Raw genomic sequence first — 23,661 nt, 5'->3', positions numbered from 1 at the left:
GTGGATTTATATTTTTCTGCTGTACATCACCTTATATCTCATCCAGTTTCAGATTAAACTAGATTTAAACCTTCTGCAATGAGTAATGTCATATCGCAGTAATACCTGACATAGGTTTGAAATCAGCAGTTTAGGAGTACTCCAGCAAGTTTAATAAACAAAACATATGCAACTAGATCAAATGAATCAGATTTCATTGGCAAGTACAAGTATTGTGAACAAAGTACAACAAAGATTTAGAAAATGACAGTAATGCAATGGAATAAATTCATAGCAGTTGTTCAATTAGGCTCGTATGAGTCATAACTGATTTTCAAGAACATTGACAAACCATAAAAACAGAAATATCATCAGAAATATACCAAAAGGATAATGAATTTCACGAGTTCTGAATAGACTAAAACATGTAGATAATTAAAAACACTAGCATAGTGATACTTTAGGAGAGATTTTTTAAGAAAATAATTATTTCAAGTAAATAGGTTGTCCAGGGTAGTATTAGACCTCAGGAATGAAACTTCAGGGATTGGATCTGTGGATTATCACAATCAGGAACTGCATTTTCATGACAGGCTGAAATCTGCTGAGTAAAGGCAAAGAAATAAGGATACTGCATTGGCTAAGAGAGAAGAAAACTCAATTTGTTTTCACTTTCTAGACCTTTTGTCTGTGAGCATTGGTATTTGCCCCTTAAACAGGCTGTGGTTTGTTATTTTCAAATTTTCTGTCAATGTAGTCTAATTTTAACAGGACCCACAACAAATGCTCTACAAATTTAAATCAGAATTACGGTTCATTCATGTATTGAAACCCAAGGGATCGTGTCAAGACATTCATACACACAAACAAACAAGGAAGATTAAAAATATGAAAGGAAAAGAATTTACTCTTAAGTATCATTGCAAAAATGTATGAATACCATTTCACATGATTATCAGAGAAAGCTAGTATCCAATTGGGATTCTTTCCTGTAGGAACTCAGTTTCAGGCAGGTTCAGTAAGGCCTACAGATGACATCTACCCATGACTTCTTTCCTTTGCTACTCCTTATTTCCAAACAAATAAATTCTACATTACAATCTAATGCACCTATATTAGTAGTCACCACTATATCAATACCACCCTTTATTAACAACACTACATCATATCCTTTACTGTATTCTTCCAAAATATCACATTGAACATTAAGTTCCCGGTCTTGGGCTTCCTGCAACCATTTTTACCTCTGTAATAGCTATCAAGTCATATTCATTTATTTCTATTTGTGTCACCAGCTCACCTATCTTGTTAAAAATGCTATATACATTCAGCTAAAAAGCTTTGAGCTGTGACTTTACCATTACTTTTATTCTGATACTAAGCTCTGCTGCACTCTTCTGCTTATTTGCCATCACAGTTTGATTGTTCACCTCTTCACTATCCAAGTTCCTCTCCAACTCTGAGGTCATTAACCCTGGCATCAGGTAAACAACACAGCGTTCTGAATTTTCTATCTTTGCGGTAGAGGACCGTGACTATTTCTCTGACTATGTCCTATTAGAACCACATTTCTATTTTCTCCTGAATGATGCTCTGTACCATGGTCCTTAAGTCAGTGTGCTCATCCACCATTCAGTCCGTGCACTGAAGACATCATGTGCAAGAACATCATACTTATTTGGCAAAAATACTGTCTGAGAATCCTTCAAAGCTAAATTTTTGATCTCCATAGTTGTCTGAAACCCAGCCACACACTTCTGCACCTGGTCACTGATGAAATTAGAAGCGATTTATTTGAGCGATGTTACTGTCTCTTTAAATTAAGTGACAAAGTGCTTCTCCCTCTTCCTGATGTCTCACTGTGTCTGCAGCTCAGAATCCAGCTCCTCAATTCTAGGACAAAATTCCTTAAGCATCCAACACTTCCTGCAGGTATGGTCATTGTGGATCACATCAGTGTCTAATAGCTCCCACTCATGCTACTGACAAAGCAATCCTACAGCCTGTTGAACAACCTCTATTCAATTTAATTAACTAATTTTGATATTCAATATTTTAGAAGCAAACATCCTAACTATACTCTTCAGCTGTAACAAGGTCTCCTGATTTAAAGCACATGATCAACCAAAAGGGACACCGAAGAAATACCTGCTAATCACTTATTTTCCTATGACATCATACTTTGATCCTGAGAGGTAGATATGGGTTGAAGGGGTTTCCTGCTACCTGATATTATCTCTTCCACTGCTGCCTTTCTCATGCAGGTCCACACTCCCAGTCTGCTGCACAGTGATGCTGACCTGTTGCACCCTCCTCCCAGTCTGCTTCACAGTGATGCTGACTTACTTTACACTCCTCCTCGTCACAGGCCAGGTCCTACAACTCTGCACCCCACAACTAGTGCAAAGTGAAAGGGGCAGAGACTGAATTGTTTTTACTGCATTTGTACCTGGATTGAATACCAATTGTGTGGGAAGGGGTGAAGGAGCATGAAAATGAACTCTAGACCTGAGCAGAAGTGAAATCACTTCAGTGCACTCACTTCCACAGAAATAGTTTTAAAATAAATTTAGTATTGTTAATTTTAACCATGCAAAATAAATCTTTTCTGTTGATGTTTTGGATCTGGACCCTTCTTCATTCCAAAACATCAGCTTTCCTGCGCCTCTGATATTGCCTGGCCTGCCATGTTCATCCAGCTCCACACCTTATTATCTCAAGCTCCGGTATCAGCAGTTCCTACTTACCCTGAATCTTTTTTGGTATCGTCTGAAGTATTTAATTCACACAATTTAAATGCAACAGATACACTATTGGCTTCAAAGCTTCATATTTTTAAACTTACTTGGTTTCTTCTTGTGTTCTGGTGGACAGGATCTTCTGCTGCCAATGAAATACTACTCATGAGTATGAAGAACAAGATGAGATTTGTAAAAATGTTGTCATTGACAATTCTGTGGCACAGTACCCGGAACCTAAAAGGAAGATGTGTACAAGCTGATTATAGATTGTTAGTTAATCTTTTTATTTTCTTGGCTTCAACACCAAAAATTATCAATACATACTCCAAAATCAAGCGTTCAATCAATTTGCTAGAAAATTTCAGCCCTGATTTTCATTCTTGAATCATGTTGCAAAGGTGGGAGTATTTTCAGCACAACAAACCTAACCTTTAAGAATGATAGCCACAAGCCCGACTTTCAGTCTGCAGTAGTGAGGGTGCACATGACTGGAATTCAGGCTAGGAATCTAGAGTTGAGCTGAGAAACTTGCTGCGTTCCAAGGTGGGTTGGGTAGAAAGCCAGCCCTTTGGTTCCAAAAATATGTCCATAGGCTAAAATAACAGAATAAAACATAAAACATTCTTCGAACCCTCAATCCTAATAATCTGTTCATTCTCCCATCTCTGCCACCCAACACACCTAATGACCTGCACCCTTCTCCATGGTGTCTTATATCCCCATGTGCCTCTACCCCATTCCCCCACGGCCCTTCATGCTTCTACATCACTCTATGTCTCTCTGCTTATGCACTAGGGCCCCTCATAAACCCATGTTTAACACTGCCAACTCATGCTGAGCAATATTTCTACTCATAACTCTTTCTTATTCACTTACCATGCCAGCTAACCTACTATTCACTGGTACTCATACACACAGGAGAAATCTTACTAAATTTTATTACTTAAAGCTCTATACAGCAGACTACACTCTATTGAGAAAATCATATTTCAACAGTTTCTTATAAAGTTTGTCACTTCTTGCCAAGCTTGACATTTCATTGAAAATTTGACAGTTCCTAGAGGTTTGTGCACTTTTTAGGCACCATGTTTACTATTGTTAATGCTCGTAAATGTACCTGAGTCTCCAACCGCTCAGCCCACCCCAATTGTAACTGATCTGCCTCCTGGCACCCGAAAGGGTATCTGGCCTGTCTGACCATCCACCAAAGATGTCTCAGCATGGTATCCATAACGCCATGTATTTCTCCAAAAGGTTACCCTGGCTATCCAAACATATCTGTAAAATTCAGATCAACTCTCATCTGCTCTAAGGTGCACATTAACAGACTCCAAACTACAGGATGTCAAAATGTTACTCCAGTGGAGGCAGTTGGTGACTTAAATAGTCACCTCTCCATTGTGATGAAAATTTAGGCCTTACTTAGTGTAATAGAATGTAATTTGATAGTAACATAATTCTTCCTGGTTCATAAAAACTGAAAAAACTGCAGATGCTGTAAATCGGGAACAAAAACAGAAGTTGCTGGAAAAGCTCAGCAGGTCTGGCTGCAACTATGAAGAAAAAAATCAGATTAAACGTTTCAGGTCCGGTGACACTTCCTTAGAACTGAGTACTATATTTCTGAAATAAGTCTACTTAGGTTTTCAAAGCTGTCAAGAAATCACAAGTTAGTTAGTTTCAAATTTTTGAACTTACAAGTTACAGCAATATGCTTATCCTTTTGTCTCCATCGTCCATTGATGTTGTCGTTTTCCTACAATGTTCTATACTCATGGAAACCACAATACTTTGACTAAAACCCTTTAGTTAAAGCTTATTTATTTTTAGCACTTATTTCCTCTGGATCGTGCATAATTAAAGTATAATAGCATTTATATTTAATTATAATATAATGAATTAATTATAATAAAATTATATTGCAAGAAAACATTTAATTTTTTGTTAAAAATTAATGGGGCTAAATTGGATATACTTGGAAGATCCTAACATAACAGACAAAGTCAACATGGATTAATTAAACAAACAAATTTCAAAGCCTTAGAAAGAGTGAGGGGGCACGGTACCAGCTTACTTACTCTTCTAGAGAGTTGGCATGCAGACAATGGGTCAAGTAGTCTGCACCTATGTCATAGTAGTTCTGTGGGCTGGATTTAATTTAGGTGGTGGATGACTCTATCACAGAATTTTCAGTTGGCAAGAGATCTCAAAACCTCAACAAACATTTAGGCACTTGAATTGGACAGAGTTGGGCCTTTCCAAGGATCTAGGACCCAGAGATAGAATTCTGCCTGCTAAAATGGCAACATCACTGGGAGATGGTGGCTGTCGCCCGGATGACACACTCTGGAGGCTTAGGACTGTGGCTAGATCTCAAGCTACAGCTTGGGGTAGGGGGTTAAGGATTTAGACTAAAGACAGATAGCACCTCTCATTGGGAGATCAAGTTTTGAACACTGAGAAAAGTATATTTTTAGTTAGCACAAAGTCTTACATGCACTCACATTTCATCATGATTTAATCTCGTCACATTGATGTACAGCTTTTCATTATCCATGCAGCAGAGGACAGCGTCAATTCCTGAAATTAAAGTCAGAGTGTGTACCTGGTGGATCCAGCACAGAATTTGGCTCTCCACGCTTCCCTCAGGACAGCAGTCCCAATATCTCCAGGTATTTTCCATGGACAGTAACCACCATCATGTCACTTCTATGGAGGTTTGCTCCTGACACAATCCAGCCTCACCACATTATTATGGCACAGTTCTGACCCACCTAAAATACAGTTCTCCACTTCAAAACTGTGCTGCACTGTATTGCTCCTCTCAGGCTACTTTGCATACAGGGACAAGCGCCCAGCACATTGTTGGACCGGGGTGTACCTCATGCTTCACTACTTGCTCTTTCAGTGCCACAGCTGAGATCAAAAAGCAACAGACAAAAAAAAAATCAAAGGCCGGAATCTTTCCAGCCCTGGAAAGAGTTGGGTAATGGTATGTCATTTGAGAAAATGTAGCAAGATCAGAAAAATTTGATTCATAATGGCAAGCAAAGTAAGTGTAATTTTTCATTCAAAGTTTTAACACGAGACAGCAACCTCATTTGTGAGTGAAGAGATGTCTGTTTGCATGCATTAACATCTTATTATCTCACATTATTTATGTGCAGTTTGCTGCTACATCACCAGGCAGTAGAGAGAAATTATAGGCTGCCAATTCCTGACATTAAAGTTGGAGCAGGTACCTGGTAGCTCCAGTTGCTGTTTGCTCTTCCAGGTTTCACCTTAGCCAGTGGTTCTTAATATCCCAGGGCAAGCTCCAAGGGGAACAACGACCTGCATCCTTCATCTACTGAGATTGGTAACAATATTCACTTCTCTACATGATTGTGGCATACTTCTGACCCACTGATAATATAGTTCACCACTTCAATATTGCACTTTTCAGTGCACCCACACTTTTCATGACAATGTTGCTACAAGACTACATTCTGTGCAGGGACAACCACTCATCTCATGCATCAGAACAGAGTACATCTTAGAGCTCTGAGTGTGTTATTTTAGTGCTTACCTGGATGTTCATGAGATTTTGGCCTTGCCTTGCTGTTTTGCATTTTCCCACCTCATTGAGTACTTACAGCCACAGCATACTTGTGCTTGCCTTTTAGCACAGACACAATGGTGGGCAGCCTTAATATTCAAGGGACCAGACATCTTTCTGTATTGAACTGTGCCACATCAATATCAAACCTTCATGTTTCAGCAGCTTACATCAGAAATACACTGTATGTGCTTCAACCAAATGGTCAAATGTCAAAGTCTAAGGGATGTAGTTCTCAATCAAGTCAAGGAGGCCTGCCACAGTCAGTTGAGGACATTGCCACAAATGTAGTTAGTTGACTGTTCGGAGTGGTCAGGGGTTCTGTATCTTTATGGTCCAGTCAAGGACCTGCACAGAGATCAGTTAATGAGATCTTTTCTGGAGTATTGTGTCCAGTTCTGGTCTCACTGTGATAGGAAGGCTATTATTAAGCTGGAGAGGTTTCAGAAGAGATGTACCAGGATACTAAATAAAATTATCAAAAGAACAGCGGATGCTGTAAATCAAGAACAAAAACAAAGTTGCTGGAAAAGCTCAGTAGGTGTGGCAGCATCTGTGAAGGGAAAAACAGAGTTAACGTTTCGGGTCTAGTGACCCCTCCTCAGAACTCAGAAGTTAATTTAGTTTGGCCCCCATGGGGCCCAAAGTGGGACAGGTCATACCCAGGGATGGTGATAGTGTTGTTTGGGACAGTATGCATTAGAGATGATAACAGGGGTGCGGCTATGTCAGTCTGTCGCTTGACTAGTTGGTGAAACGTTTGAATTCTAACACGAGTCCCGAGATGTGAGTAGGGAGGATTTCTCATGGTCGATAGGGCTGAGTTGCATTGTCAATTCCAGTACCTAGGTCGATGCCACATGGTCCATTCAGTTTCATTCCTTAATTGTTACTTTGTAGGACGGTGATACATTGAACAGGTTGCTAAAGTGATTTCAGAGGGCAGTTAAGAGTCAATCCCATAGCTTTGGATCTGGAGTCACATACAGGCGAGACCTTCCTTTGTGATTTGCAAAACCAGATGCGTTTTTACAGTAATCGCCAATGGTATCATGATCAGCATTAGACCATGATTTTCAGATTATTACAGATTTCAAAATCCACCAAATTCTGCAAAGGTGTGTTTCAAACACAGACTACCAGAACATTATATGGATCACTAGCCTAGCAACAGTGATGCATTATATTGAAGTTTTATAAAGAACAATCACTAAGAAGGAAATACCTGTTTGTAGTACTGAAGATGAAGAATGCGCTGGCATCTGGCATGGGAACAGCCTTCTCTTTTATATGCAGTTCAGAGAGTGGCCGAGGACGTGGTCCTACAGGCATTTCTGGCTCATCATCATCTTCATCTCCTGAAGCAAGACATTTTAGTCTAGTTACTGCACTGTGGAATGGACAGCATTTCCCAGTCAATATGTTTTTAGCCTTAGTTGTAAATTTTCCTGTTATGCATTTGTTGGCTGCACAAATGGCATAAACCTAGCAGAAAACATTTTAATGTACAATCAATTTAAAGATATTTTACTGGTTTTGGTAATTTGCATTTTATTTATGTGCAAGTGCTTGGCAGCTCGAACAAAATTACAAGATATTTTGTTTTTCAACCACATTTGGACTGTAACTTCTCCGTAATACATTCAAACTTTGGTTATGTGGAGCATAAGACAGAGTGATCCTCTACATTTTCCTTTATTTACCATAATTGATCCTGTTATCTGCAAAACACATTCTAACTTAATGTCACACATCTAAGTTTGTGCGCCTCCTCTTTTTAATCTAGATTTGGAACAAGAATTTTCTTCATATTTCTCAAATGATACAGGCCTAGTAATCCTTTGTATTATTGTTCTTTCAAAAAATTCATGTCACTTGATGTATGGTCCAACAGGACAATTTTATTGACTGTAGTTTTTGTTTGAAAACCTAAATATTTTGCTCATTAAGGTTACAGAGTAGGAGTTTTTTTAAAGTAACTGTCCTTTTAAGTAATGGCTGTATTAATAATTTTAGCTCATAGATTCAAGGAGCCCTGAACTACTAGTTCTGAAGAAGGGGAACAGGATCTGAAATGTTTTAAAATCATATAATCCCTACAGTGTGGAAACAGGCCCTTGAACCCAACAAGTCCACACCGACCCTCACAGTATCCCACCCAGATCTATCCCCCAAATCTGCACATCCCTGGCCAATCCATCTAACCTGCACATCTTTGGGCTGTGGGAGGAAGTCGGAGCACATGGAGGAAACCCACCCAGACACGGGGAGAAAGTGCAAACTCCACACAGACAGACACCCAAATAACAAAGAACAAAGAAAATTACAGCACAGGAACAGGCCCTTCGGCCCTCCAAGACTGCACCGATCAAGATCCTCTGTCTAAGCCTATCATCTATTTTCTAAGGGTCTGTATCCCTTTGCCATCCATGTGCCTGTCCAGATACACCTTAAAAGACGCTAACGTGTCTGCGTCTACCACCTCTGCTGGCAACGCGTTCCAGGCACCCACTACCCTCTGCGTAAAGAACTTTCCACGCATATCTCCCTTAAACTTTCCTCCTCTCACTTTGAACTCATGACCCCTAGTAATTGAGTCCCCCACTCTGGGAAAAAGCTTATTGCTATCCACCTTGTCTATACCCCTGATGATTTTGTAGGCCTCAATCAGGTCCCCCCTCAATCTCCGTCTTTCTCATGAAAATAATCCTAACCTACTCAACCTTTCTTCATAGTTAGTACCCTCCATACCAGGCAACATCCTGGTGAACCTCCTCTGCACCGTCTCCAAAGCATCACATCCTTTTGGTAATGAGGCGACCAGAACTGTACACATTACTCTAAATGTGGCCGAACCAAAGTCTTATACAACTGTAACATGACCTGCCAACTCTTGCACTCAATAGCCCTCCGATGAAGGAAAGCATGCCATATGCCTTCTTGACCACCCTATTGACCTGCGTTGCCACCTTCAGGGAACAATGGACCTGAACACCCAGATCTCTCTGTTCATCAATTTTCCCCAGGACTTTTCCATTTACTGTATAGTTCGCTCTTGAATTAGATCTTCCAAAATGCATTACCTCGCATTTGCCTGGATTGAACTCCATCTGCCATTTATCTGCCCAACTCTCCAATCTATCTATATTCTGCTGTAACCTCCGACAGTCCCCTTCATTATCTGCTACTCCACCAAACTTAGTGTCATCTGCAAACTTGCTAATCAGACCACCTACACATTCTTCCAAATCATTTACATATATCACAAACAACAGTGGTCCCAGCACAGATCCCTGTGGAGCACCACTGGTCACAGGTCTCCAATTTGAGAATCCCACTTCCACTACTACTCTCTGTTTCCTGTTGCTTAGCCAGTTTTTTATCCATCTAGCTAGCACACCCTGGGCCCCATGTGACTTCACTTTCTCCATCAGCCTGTCATGGGGAACCTTATCAAACGTCTTACTGAAGTCATGTATATGACATCTACAGCCTTTCCCTCATCAATCAATTTTGTCATGTCCTCAAAGAATTCTATTAAGTTGGTAATACATGACCTTCCCTGCACAAAACCATGTTGCCTATCACTGATAAGCCTATTTTCTTCCAAATGGGAATATCCCTCAGTATCGTCTCCAGCAGTTTCCCTACCACTGATGTCAGGCTCACTGGTCGATAATTACCTGGAGTATCTTTGCTACCCTTCTTAAACAAGGGGACAACATTGGCAATTCTCCAGTCCTCTGGGACCTCACCCGTGTTTAAGGATGCCGCAGAGATATCTGTTAAGGCCCCGGCTATTTCCTCTTTCGCTTCCCTCAATAACCTGGGATAGATTCCATCCAGGCCGGGTGACTTGTCCACCTTAATGCCCTTTAGGATACCCAACACTTCCTCCCTCCTTATGCCGACATGACCTAGAGTAAGCAAACATCTATCCCTAGCCGCAACATCTGTCATGTCTCTCTCCCTGGTGAATACCGATGCAAAGTACTCATTAAGAATGTCACCCATTTTCTCGGACTCAACGCATAACTTTCCTTCTTTGTCCTTAAGTGGGCTAATCCTTTCTCTAGTTACCCTCTTGCTCTTTATATATGAATAAAAGGCTTTGGGATTTTTCTTAACCATGTTTGCTAACAATATCTCATGTCCCCTCTTAGCCCTCTTAATTCCTCATTTCAGATTCACCCTACATTCCCGAATTTCACCAGAGCCTCGTCTGTCTTAGTCGCCTAGACCTCATGTATGCTTCCTTTTTCCTCTTAGCTAGTCTCACAACTTCACCTGTCATCCACGGTTCCCTAATCTTGCCATTTCTATCCCTCATTTTCACAGGAACATGTCTCTCCTGCATGCTAATCAACCTCTCTTTTTAAGCGTCCCACATATCAAATGTGGATTTACCTTCAAACAGTTTCTCCCAATCTACATTCCCCAGATTCTGCCGAATTTTGGTATAGTTGGCCTTCCCCCAGTTTAAAACTCTTCCTTTCGGACCACTCTCATCTTTGTCCATGAGTATTGTAAAACTTACGGAACTGTGGTCGCTATTTCCAAAGTATTCCCCTACAGTAATTTCAACCACACTGGCCGGGCTCATTCCCCAACACCAGGTCCAGTATCGTCCCTTCCCGAGTTGGACTACATACATACTGCTCTAGGAAACCCTCCTGGATGCTCCTTATGAATTCTGCTCCATCTTGACCACTCTTGACTGAGTGAATCATAGTCAATGTTGGGAAAGTTAAAATCTCCCATCACCACCACTCTGTTGTCCCTACACCTTTCCGTAATCTGTTTGCATATTTGTACCTCTATCTCACACTCGCTGTTGGGAGGCCTGTAGTACAACCCCAACATTGTTACAGCACCCTTCCTATTTCTGAGTTCTACCCATATTGCCTCCATGCTTGAGTCCTCCATAGTGCCCTCCTTCAGTACAGCTGCGATATCGTCTTTGACCAATATTGCAACTCCTCCACCCCTTTTCTCTCCCTCTCTATCCCGCCTGAAGCATCGATATCCTGGGACAACTAGTTGCCAATCATGCCCCTCCCTCAACCAAGTCTCAGTAATAGCAATAACATCATACTTCCAGGTGTCAATCCAAGCCCTAAGCTCATCTGCCTTATCTACTACACTTCTCGCATTAAAACAAATGCACCTCAGACCACCTGTCCCTTTGTGTTCATCATCTGCTCCCCAACTACTATTCCCTTCAGTCACACTGACTCCATTGTCTAATTCCCTACAGGCTTTAGTTACTACCTCCTTCTGTCCAATATTTGGTTCCCATCCCCCGTCACATTAGTTTAAACCCTCCTCCACAGCATTAGCGAAAGCACCCCCAAGGACATTTTTACCAGTCCGGCCCAGGTGTAGACCGTCCAATTTGTAATAGTCCAACCTTCCCCAGAACTGGTTCCAATGTCCCAAAAATCTGAACCCCTCCCTCCTCCACCTGAGGGTGGAATGCTAACCACTAAGCCACCACGCCGCCCCTCTCCACAGATACTGCCAGCCCTGATGAGTTTCAACAGGAATTTCTGCTTTTGTTTGTTTCAGATCACCATTGCCCATAGTTTTTTGTTTCATTTTAGAGCTGACCTACTTTCCTGCCTCGTCTTTAAATTATTTGCTCTGTCAAAGTACAAAACAAACTCAAAAGCTAACATCTATTATGATGCATTCAATGCACCCTAACCATAATTTCTATTGATCTATGGCAACAATTAATATTTTTAGTCCTCCAGCACTGTAGTTTAAAAATGGCTTTTGACAACACTTTTTACAAAATTTCTTGGCTCCTGTATCTCCCATACTTCACACAATATATCATGCTTCTTGATTGGGGTGCCAGACTGATTTAGTTTATAAGCATATCCCTGGATGTAAGCCTCCTTCATACAAATTTAACCTAAGCTGCAGGCAAGGTTCAAAATCCCCTGATGTTCCAGATTTCAGACTTCTCTACCTTTAAGGATCATCTCCATCACAACACACAACTTATCTGTGCTTCACTAAACCTTAAAGAGGTAATCAACCAAGAAACTTCTTGTACATTCTTTTGTAACTAATTCTAGATACCCAGAAATAGTCCATCTGCTTGATCTTTTGGGTATTTATTTTCTTGATTTCTGATCCTCAATAATTGGAATTCATTGTAAAGAGACAGGAGGGAAAAAGGCACCAGGCAAGTTCAAATGGGAGAGTCCTCTTTTGATGAAGAATACATTGAACAAAGCCATATTTTTCATAGAACTATACAGTACTGAAGAGGCCCTTCTCATTTTGTACAACTTTTTTTGTTCAATTAAAAGTGCATTTATATTGCTTAAGAAAACACAGTCTTCATTTGTTGGATTATTTTGTTTTGACCTGAAATATCATTAAAAGACAAGTGAATTCAAAAAGAATTCGAAGGTTTCACAACAAAATCCCAGAAATATTACCAGGGAATTCATCGGTGGGATAAGGATTCTTCTCTTCATTGTCCTCAACTTGATAGTCTTCCAATTCAATCTATGACACATGAAAAGAGATTATTGGTGATTTTTGAAAATAAAGTAACATTCAATGTTACTAACTTTGAAAAATTATTACAAATGATCAATGAATTTGAAAGGAAACTGCATGGAGAGCAATTTAATGGCACATCACTGAAATATTCTATAGCAGAAATTTTTATTTTATTCATTCAATGGATGAGGGCGTTGCTGGCTAAGCAGCATTTATTGCTCATCTCTAATTGCCAGAGGGCAGTTCAGAGTCAACCACATTGCTGTGGGTCTGGAATCACATGTACGCCAGACCAGGTAAAGATGCCAGTTTCCCTTCTCTGCAGGACATTAGTGAACCAGATGGGTTTTTCCTGACAATTGATAATGGATTCAGGGTCACCATTAGATTGTTAATTCCAGATAATTATTGAATTCAAATTCCACTATCTGCCATTGTGGGATTCAAACCCGGGTCCCCAGAACATTATCTAGGTCCCTGGATTAACAGTCCAGCGATAATACCATTAGGCCATCACCTATGAAAAATACGAGATGAAATGTAATTTTCCAGTTCTGATTTTTCTTGTGGTTTTTTAAACCCAGAAATCTGTTATTTATTAAGTAAAGTTCACCAAGCATTACACAAACATGCATAATTATATCTTACAGTCCTTAATCAGTCCTGAATCATGAGCCGGTAGAAGTCATGTTACAAATAATAGATCAGTGATACAGTTTGTGATTACACGACTAAGCTTGCAAATAAATCTGTTTGTTTTCTTTACGCATATAATCACTTTGGGGTGTTTTACTTTGTTAACCTTGCTATGTAAATTCAAATCACCACGGTAAACATAACTTTTATACTAATGGAGGGAAAAACCTCTGACGCACAACAAACCCTAAGATCTCAGATGCAAGTGAGGCAATGAAGTGTGCTCCCATTCATACAGGGGAGTGAACATTGTATGAGCCAAGCTTGAAATGTATTCAAGATCAAAGAGCAATGCCGAGAGGCGCTGGCTCCACGTTCACTTAAGTTAGGTCTGCACTAAAATAAGGGTGCAGAACATTTATGACATTACAGTTAGAATTTTATTTTACAGTATTAAACAAAACTTTTCATTCTCAATGTGGCTGCAACTGCATGTATGTGGAAGTACAACTTTATTGGGTTCAACATGAAATCACAGCGAAGGCATCAGCAGTGACAAGTGTGCCCACTCATGGCCGCGGCATCAGAGGTTAGTTTGATTCCTCAGCAGCTTCTGCATCGTCGAGGTGGTCCTAGCACCAACTCATGGCAGATACGATGGAGGTGAATTTGGGTCCCCAGTGACACCTGCATCTGGCACAGATTCATGAAGGTGGGAGCAATGAGTTTGGATCCAGTATGAAATCAAACGGCACCAGCAGCAGCTGCTTGGCAAGGTGGGCCTGAAGTGGACTCAAGACAGCAGCAGAATTGAGTTTGGGTTGGTGTGGTACCCAGCAGCATCAGTTTCTTCTGCCTTGGTGACCTCTATCGAGGAGTGTGACTTTGGAGGCGAGATGGCGTTGAAGAGTGGTGACTTTTCTCAGCAATGATGGTCCAGCAAAGGGGACTTGTGCCTGTCCACCAGGACTATACCCATGACAAATCACATAACAAGAATGACTGTAGAGCTGAACACTTTTTCTTTATTTCTTCATTTTTCTGTCTTTATAATCTATGTTTCAACTTACTTTACTGTGTTTTAAGATGGTGCCAGAGAATGGCAACACTATATAACACTTTTCCCTGTATTTTGTAACAAAATACACGTGACAATAAAAAAATCAAATTAACATCACTCAATGTGTTTTACAGAACTTGAACATTATAATCTATCACTTTTAGATTCAATTTGAATCCATGTTGCAGTCTTTAACATATTGCAGTGCTGGTATAAAACAAGGAAATTAATGTTGAAGCTCTTCTGTTTGTCCTCCAGGGTTGGGAAATGGGCATAAACTCTGTTTCCAGATCCAAATCCTGCAAAAGTCTCATCTCCGACCTGCTCTTGCAGCTACTGCATTTATATGGCTGGCCCAGTTCAGTTTTTGGTCAATGATAATAACCACAATATTGATAGCCAAGTGGGGAATTCAGCTAATGGTAATGCCAGTTAATATCAAGGAGTGATGCGTAGCAAATCTTGTTGGATATGGCCATTGCTTGGCGCTTGTGCTGTGAGAATGTGGCTTACCACTTGTCAGTCCAAACCTGGCTATCATTCATGTTTTGCTGCATTTTGGGCATGGACTTCTCCGAGGAATCACAAACGGCGCTGAACATTGCGCAGTCATCAGTGACCACCATTTCTGACAATATGACTATGAGAAGATTGTTGATGAAGCAGCTGAGGATGGTTAGGTCTAAGACACAACCCTGAGAAAATTCTGAAGAAATGTCCTGGAGCTGAGATGATTGACCTCCAACAACGACAATCACCTTCCTTTTGCTACAGATGGCTTTACCCAACTAAATTTCAATTTTCAAATGTGTGATCAACTTCAACAAAACAGCCTATACAGGAATTTAGTTGCAAATGCTAATAGCAATACATCGATCGAATTATTGCCCTGCATTACTTACTGTATCTCTGGATAATTTTTTACTGAGACTTTTAGAACAGAAATTGATGCAAAATGTAATCCAGACATAGATACAATCTAGTACATATGAAGATCCCAAACTGAAGTACAGCTACTGAGAGAGGAGAAACTGACTTTCAGGAAAGCAATTAACTCATGTAGAAATGCTAGGGCTGTAAATTAGCAGCTACAGCATATACATAGCAGGAAAAACTCAAGCCTCACATTATATTGATAGATACTCTAGTTCCAAAGTGCAGGAACAATCATGGATAAAAACAGAATAAAAATGTGGCAGAATACATCACACAAAAAGAAGGCATGTCCAGCATGGGGAAACCAGTGTTCTCACTGGAAGGAGCCAAATCATTTTTCACACAAGGGAATGACTAGAAGAAATCGTCCAAGACAAGTATTCAAGGTCACTGTAGCGATGTACCTGACTCTTATGAATTGCTCTACACATAACAATTTGGTTCAGTTGAAAGGTGGTAAATAGTTTGTGATTGTTTAAGTGGAGACTGCAGACATAGCGTATCAAGTCAACATGCAGTTTCAGATAGACACCAAAGTGCCAGTCGTTACCAGGAATTTCACAGACCTGTGCAAAGTGAGCCAACATGGTGAGCAAAAGATTAAACCAGTGATAGTAAGATTGTGCCTATATTATTGCACCATACTTGTCTCAAGAGGACAGAATACTTTGTCAGCTCAAAGCAGTTACAAGAATAAAGATCTGGAATTCCAGCTCATAGATGGTAAGCAAAAACCACTCAGCTGGAGCAATTCTAAAACTTGGACTGGTAACCTTCAATCTAACAAAAGAGATTTAAAATGTAAAACTGAAAGGACACAGACTTGATTGAGTTTTTTGAGGTCGTAACCGAAAGGATTGATGAGGGTAGAATGGTAGATCTGTTAACTTGGACTTCAGTAAAGCCATTGATAAGGTTCCCCATGGTGGACTATTTAGTAAAGCTAGATCATATGGAATTCAGGGTGAGCTTGCCAATTGCATACAAAATTAGCTTTAAGGTGGAAGACAGAGGGTGGTGGTGGAGGGTTGTTCTTCTTCAGACTGGAAACCTGTAGCCAGCGGTATTCCACAGGGATTGGTACTGGGTCAGATTTTATTTGTCATTTATTTAAATGACCTGGATGAGAATATAGGAAGCATGGTCATAAGTTCGTGGATGACAGCAAAATTGGTGGCACAGTGGACAATGAATAAGGTTATCTAAGATTACAAAGGGATCTTGACTAATTGGGTTAATGGGCCAAAATGCAGCAGATGGAATTTAATTTCAATAAATGTGAGATATTACATTTTGGTAAAACAAACAAGGGAAGGACTTATACAATTAATGGTAGGACCCAGATAGTGCTGTAGAACAGAGACAGCTAGGGGTTCAGGTACATAATTCTTTTGAAAAAATTCACATCACAGGTTCACAGGGTGGTCAAGAAGACAGCAGGTCAGGCAGCAACAAAGGTGCAGGAAAGTTGACATTTTGGTTTTACACCCTTCACCAGGACATCTGATGAACGGTGTAAAACTGAAACGTCAACTTTCCTGCTCCTCTGACGCTGCCTGATCTGTTGTGTTCCTCTAGTCCCACACTGTATTGACTCTGACTACAGCACCTACAGTTTTTACTATCTCCAAGTGGTTAGGGTGTTTAGTATGCTTGCCTTCATTGCCCAGACCATTGAGTGTAAGAGTTGGGACATCATGTTGAGGTTGTGCACAATATTGATGAGGCCTTTTCTAGAGTACAGTGTGCAGTTTTGCTTACCCTGTTATAAGGAAAGATATTATTAAACTGGAGAGGACTCAGAAAAGATTTACCAGGATGTTGTCAGGAATGGAGGGTTTGAATTATAAAAATAGGCTGGATAGAGTGTGACTTTTTTCCACTGGAGCATAGAAGGGTGAGCAGTGATTTCTAAAATGACAGGGCATACTTTTAAGGTGAGATGAGAAAGATTTAAAAAAGATAGAAGGGGCAAGTTTTTATTAGATAGTAAGTGGTCATTATGTAGAATGAACTGCCAAAGGAGATGGTGGATGCAGGTACAGTTACAACGTTTAAAAGTCGTTCAGATAAATACATGAATAGGAAGTGTTTGGCCTAATATGGGTCAAACACAGGCAAGTTGGGCTAGTTTAGATTGGGTACATTGTTGGCATGGAATAGTGGGATCGAAGGGTCTGTTTCCATGTTATGTGCCGCTATGATTCCTTGACTGTGAGTGCTGGAAATCAGAAGCCAAAAAAAGCAAAAACTGCTGGAAAAACTCAGTAGGACTGGCAACATCTGTGGAGAGAAATCATAGTTAATTTTTCGGGTTCAGTCAGACCCTTCTTCATGTGTTCCAGCATGTTGATAAGAGATAACAATGTAAAACCAATTTAGCCAAGGACAGTTCCAGTTGTTCTCAAGGCCAGCCTGAAAGCCAAGATTAAAGAATGGAAGAGAAGAGAAAATCAAGAAAATGACAACTCTCACAGCATGCTAGCAATGAAACAATCTTTACAGTTGAAACTATGCATTGACCTGAAGAATCTAAAAATGGCTGTGGAAATATCTCACTATTCATGCTAACCAAGGAAATAAATTTGCCGCAGATTGCAGAAGCAAGCATTTTCCATGTGCTGGATTTGGAGGTTGGTTACTGACAAGTGAAGCTTGATGAAATCAGCAGCTGGATATTCTTCAGGTGACACTGGAGGTGAGAGTCTGAAACTTGGATACAGGCACAAGATGGCTTCTTGATGCAAGTGAGCACAACAAAATGGCTTCTAGGCTGCGAACTTTTAATTCTGCCAGAGCTGCATAAATAACTAATCCACAGACCACTGCAAAGAAAGATTAGCAGACAATGCGCCTTTTAGAATAAAGCAGTAACTTGAAAAGATAGAGAAGTACTTACCGCTTTAACTGACCGTCAAGCGCACCCTAACCCTAACCCTATCGCAGCCGCACTCTGTAGCGAGATAAAAGTGACCTAAGCACTGTGACATAAGTTGTTTACCAGTTAACATCATTGGACCTAGTGACTGCCAATGAAGCAATATTACATATTAATTGGTAATTGTTTGAAATGTACTGTGCGATCACGCCTTGTACTCTGCTTTAAGAAAAGTATAAAAACGTCTTTGTATTAAGCTGTAGTGTGCAGCTCCTCCGAGGAATACGGAAATGCTCAACTTCTGTGTTTCTGGAGGCTCTGTAGCTGGCCGTATGAAGAAATAAAGAGTAAAGCCTTAAACAGCCAGATCGATTGTGAGTGCTCATTAATCGATCATGGAACCGAGAGACCCCGGCAGGGGTCGAGATTTTCAGAGGTTGCACAGACCTCCAGAGGAGTATTGAAACAGCCGACATAAGATGGCTAGTGGACTTCCTTATGTGAAAGCTGTAGTGGATGATCTGCTAGTTTATGGATGTAAAGACAGAATGGAAGAAGTCATTGCCAATCAAGAACAAAATCTAATGCAACTCCCTGACAGAAATCATGAAATGGACATGAAGTTATAGGGGCACAGAATTATACAGTTGTACAGCACGGAAACAGACCCTTCCGTCCAACACATCCATGCCAACCAAATATCAGATCTGAATGTCCTTTGTCAAAATGAAAACTGTAATTAAAGATGCTCAGTCATGTACATAGGTCAAATACTAACAGCAAAAGGGCAATCACCTGGATGCCAAAAAAAATGTTACAGTTGTAGCAGCAAAACAGAAACCAATGGATGTAAAAACAGTTTAATGGTCGGTTCAATTTATAAATTATTTGGCAAAACTTTATCCAATTTGTCATCAGAGTTTGAACATTTATACCAAACTGATGGCCAAGGACATTCAGTGATATTGGGCATGGAACAAAAAGCAACATTCTTTAAAATGAAGTAATTAGTGATGGCAACACTAGTGCTGAAATACTATGATGTGAATGATTAAGACACTCTACAATGTGACACTGGCAAGATAGGTCTTCGTGCAACCCTAACGCAGCAGGAAAAACAGTTACACTTGCAGCAAAGTATCAACACAAAGAGAACAACACTATGCTCAGATTGAGAAAGAGAGCCTGGCCAGTATCTTTGCTTGTTAATATTTTTATCAATACCTACTGGAAGTGAAAATGTGACAGTTGAATAAAACTATAAGCATTTTCCTCAAGCTGTTGCTACCTGCTCCACAATGTCCTCAAAGAAAGTTACTTTGATTACAAAGAGATATCATCCGAATGTTATGTACATGTAAAAGAAGAAAATGTACATCAAAGACATACTGTTAAGATCAGCAGTCCTGATGAACAAAGTAGAGGATGCTACAACAAAAGGTAAGATCTTCCAAAGGCAATATGAAGTTGCAGCTTTACATGCTCTGGAAGTCATCAACTGAGCAGAGATACTGCAAGTGGCACAGCGGCACAGTGGCTAGCGCTGCTGCATCACAGTACCAGGGACCTGGGTTTGATTCCACCCTCGAGCGACTGTCTGTGTGGAGTTTGCACATTCTCCCGGTATCTGCGTGGGTTTCCTCTGGGTGCTCCAGTTTCCTCCCACAGTCCAAAGATGTGTGGGCTAGGTGGATTGGCCATGCTAAATTGCCCTTAGTGTTCAGGGGCATGTAGATAGGTCTGTGTTGGATGCTCTGAGGTTCCATGTGGACTTGCTGGGTTGAAGGGCCTGTTTCCACATGGCAGGGATTCAATGATTCTAAGTGTCTTGCTCAAATTAAGCAAAATTACCCAATAAGATAAAATTCTTCAGAGGAAGGGTTGACGGACCCAAAAAATTAACTGTTTTTTCCTTCGCAAATGCTGCCAGACCTGCTGAGCTTTTCCAGTAATTTTGTTTCTGTTTTTGATTTACAGCGTTCACAATTCTTTTGGTTTTAATTAAGATACAATTCTTCAGGTTTTACAAGAAATGGTGATGAAAGGATGACCCAAAAATATCAAGGACACATCTATTCCCATAAAACAGTATTGACCATCCAGAGTTGAATTCACAGTCAAAATGTCATATTGTAAAAAGGAAATAAGAGTCAAAGAGGAGATATGCTAGGACACATTTATGCAAGCTGCCAAGAAACTAAGCCATATCTGAGGAAGACAAGAAATGGGATCTATTGGCCAAATATCCGCAATACAATTGGGAACAAGACCGTCTGTGCTGTATTTGTAATGTGTACCAAGTTAAGAAGGCTACATAGGTGCAGATGATACATGATATCTCAGACAGATGACGGTTGAAGCTTGAAGTAGACTCTTCTAAAGGGATCAAAGGGTATATGCAGAAAGTGGGATTAGCTATGACCATATTGAATGGTGGGGCAGGCATGAGAGGCTGATAAGCTTGCTGATCCTATTTTCTAAGTTTCTACAGTTCTATTTGCAGTGTGTTCCAGGCATTAGGGCATTAGCTCATCAGAAGTTTAAATTTCTGGGGCAATTACCATATATATTTTGATGTCAGGACTTCAACAGGTGTTAATGCATACCTCCCAAATTACGTCCCATTTCCATCTATCCAGCACCTAGACAAATTTGTATTCTGTGTTCACAAGGCAGCAGTTTAGTCTACGCTATATCTTTATCGAAGTGCTTAAATAGTCTGCATTGTTTGTGCCTCATTGTAGCAGTCTCTTGAATGTAACAAACCAGAAAGGTATTTGCATATGATTACATTTCAATCCAAATGTCTTTTTTACACAGCAAACAAAAAACTGAACTACTCAAATTACACAATGTGTGAAAGGAAGCATTCTTTCTCCTTCCTTGGAGTTGCATACACTCACCTTCAAGTGGCTGCACTGTCCATTTCTGCTTTATTTCTGCGCAAAACTATCAGAGCAGGAAGCACTTCATTGGCAGCAACGATGCTGTTTGTTTCGCTGCTGACCAGAAAATCTAGGCCAATGTTTAAGTACTTAATTTGAATATCAACTCTGAATATTTCAAAAATAACATCTCTCAAATTGTAATTGATTTTATTTCAAAGTAATATTTGTAGATCATGCATGTTGCATGAAGAAGGAAAATATGTAAACAAACCTTTGTAGCAGGAGGCATGTCTCCATCAGCAGTGATTGTCTTCAATTCAATTTTCTCTAATTTCTTCTCCTCATCTACTGGTTGCTTTTCATTATCAGTTGATTTTTCTGGGCTTGTGTTCCTAAAAACGTATCGATTTTAAAAATCAGAAAACATGCAGAAAGGTTAACAAGGGGTGTAAACTTGACATGTACAATGCAAAACATATGTAAGTACTATAGCGTAAACACAAATAGATGAAATAACTGGAGACTGGTTGTTATCATCTCCAGTTTTGAGAATGTACAGCTTACATGTTGTACATCACACTGACATTGAAATTCACATGACACATGACTAATCTGTGACATAGGCACGTTTTTTAGACTTGAACGACAGCATCCTGTTAGTGGTGATCACCACTCATGTTACTACTATATTGTGGAAGCATAAACAGCTCGCTTCACCTATTCCACACGAATTTCAGATATCTTCAGGTAATCTCAGCTAGACTGGGCACTTGTAGGACCAAAAATAATAGACTTAGGCCTAATCATGAACTTGCAATGATAGGCAGCAAAAAATGATTTGCATAGGATAACCATTATCCCACAGGATGGATTGGCAAAACTCACAACAGGGTATCTTACATTCCTCCCTCACATCCATCCCAGGCCCCAAGATGACCTTCCATATCAAGCAGATGTTCACCTGCACATCTGCCAATGTGGTATATTGTATCCATTGCACCTGGTGTGGCTTCCTCTACATTGGGGAAACCAAGTGGAGGCTTGGGGACCGCTTTGCAGAACACCGCCGCTCGGTTCGCAACAAACAACTGCACCTCCCAGTCGCAAACCATTTCAACTCCCCCTCCCATTCCTCAGACGACATGTCCATCATGGGCCTACTGCAGTGCCACAATGATGCCACCTGAAGGTTGCAGTAACAGCAACTCATATTCCGCTTGGGAACCCTGCAGCCCAAGGTATCAATGTGGACTTCACAAGCTTCAAAATCTTCCCTTCTCCCACTGCATCCCAAAACCAGCCCAGTTCTTCCCCTCCCCCCACTGCATCACAAAACCAGCCCTGCTCATCCCCTCCTCCCGCTGCATCCCAAAACCAACCCAGCCTGTCTCTGCTTCCCTAACCTGTTCTTCCTCTCACCCATCCCTTCCTCCCACCTCAAGCCGCACCTCCATTTCCTACCTATCACCTCATCCCGTCTCCTTGACCTGTCCATCTTCCCTGGATTGACCTATCCCCTCCCTACCTCCTCACCTATACTCTCCTCTCTACCTATCTTGTTTTCTCTCCGTCTTCGGTCTGCCTCCCCCTCTCTCCCTATTTATTCCAGTTCCCTCTCCCCATCCCTCTCTCTGATGAAGGGTCTAGGCCCAAAACTTTAGCTTTTGTGCTCCTGAGATGCTGCTTGGCCTGCTGTGTTCATCCAGCTTCACACTTTATTATCTAACATGAGATGCAATTTTGTGATTAGACAGCATTCTCTAAATAATCCCAAGTGAGCAAATAATTTTGCTGATAACCAATTTAGGATCATCATTTTAGCCCATGGTGTGGCACAGCTGTGGTGCTGCAAGTCACATACATTCATTCACCAAGGCCCTTTATTTGCAGGCAGCACCGGTTTCAACTCAGTAAATTAGGTGAGAGCCATTCATTGGTTCATTTCTCAGGGTATTCTTGACAATCAGGGTCGCCCAGTCTGGGTTAAAATGTAAACAATCCTTGGCAACTAGCTGTCGGTCATCACTAACTGGTGCCTTTTCCACAACAACGCCGCTACCAATCACACACTACATGTCAACTAATCAGCACTCTCTTTACATACAGTTCAAATGTTATTTTTCTTCCTCTTGCGATTTCTTACAAATTATCATGGTATATACAAGTTAAAAAGCTTTGACAAAATGTCATTTTCCAGCAATAGTAAAATAATCATTGCTTACAGGAGACTTAAATTTGAAGCTATTCATCTTTTATTCATCAGTACTGGCACACAAGACGTCAAACATAGAAAGGGAATAACAATTTATAGAAAATGAGACAAGGGTGCTGATAAGTTGAACTATGATTAGCGTGAAGATGGAGCAAGAACTGTTAGATGTCAATCTTATTCAGGTGATTAAACCCAATCAGGTACTTTGGCT

The 23,661-nt window shown here is 40.6% G+C and overlaps 1 protein-coding gene across 16 annotated transcripts in view; it reads right to left on the bottom strand.

Moving 5' to 3' along the window:
* LOC125460699 (voltage-dependent L-type calcium channel subunit alpha-1C-like) overlaps nucleotides 1-23,661 on the bottom strand; it is an 814,036-nt gene that overhangs the window by 250,867 nt on the left and 539,508 nt on the right. For all 16 annotated transcript variants that reach the window (XM_048548420.2, XM_048548421.2, XM_048548422.2 and 13 more), the window contains 4 exons: nucleotides 21,510-21,630; nucleotides 12,774-12,843; nucleotides 7,544-7,676; nucleotides 2,825-2,954 (listed from right to left, as the gene is read on the bottom strand). In XM_048548420.2, coding sequence (XP_048404377.1) covers nucleotides 2,825-2,954; nucleotides 7,544-7,676; nucleotides 12,774-12,843; nucleotides 21,510-21,630 — 454 coding nt within the window. The remainder of the gene's footprint in view (nucleotides 1-2,824; nucleotides 2,955-7,543; nucleotides 7,677-12,773; nucleotides 12,844-21,509; nucleotides 21,631-23,661) is intronic.

This window comes from Stegostoma tigrinum, chromosome 18 (assembly GCF_030684315.1).
Source record: "Stegostoma tigrinum isolate sSteTig4 chromosome 18, sSteTig4.hap1, whole genome shotgun sequence".
In the NCBI taxonomy this organism is placed as follows: domain Eukaryota; kingdom Metazoa; phylum Chordata; class Chondrichthyes; order Orectolobiformes; family Stegostomatidae; genus Stegostoma; species Stegostoma tigrinum.
This window is presented reverse-complemented; position numbering and strand designations above follow the sequence as displayed.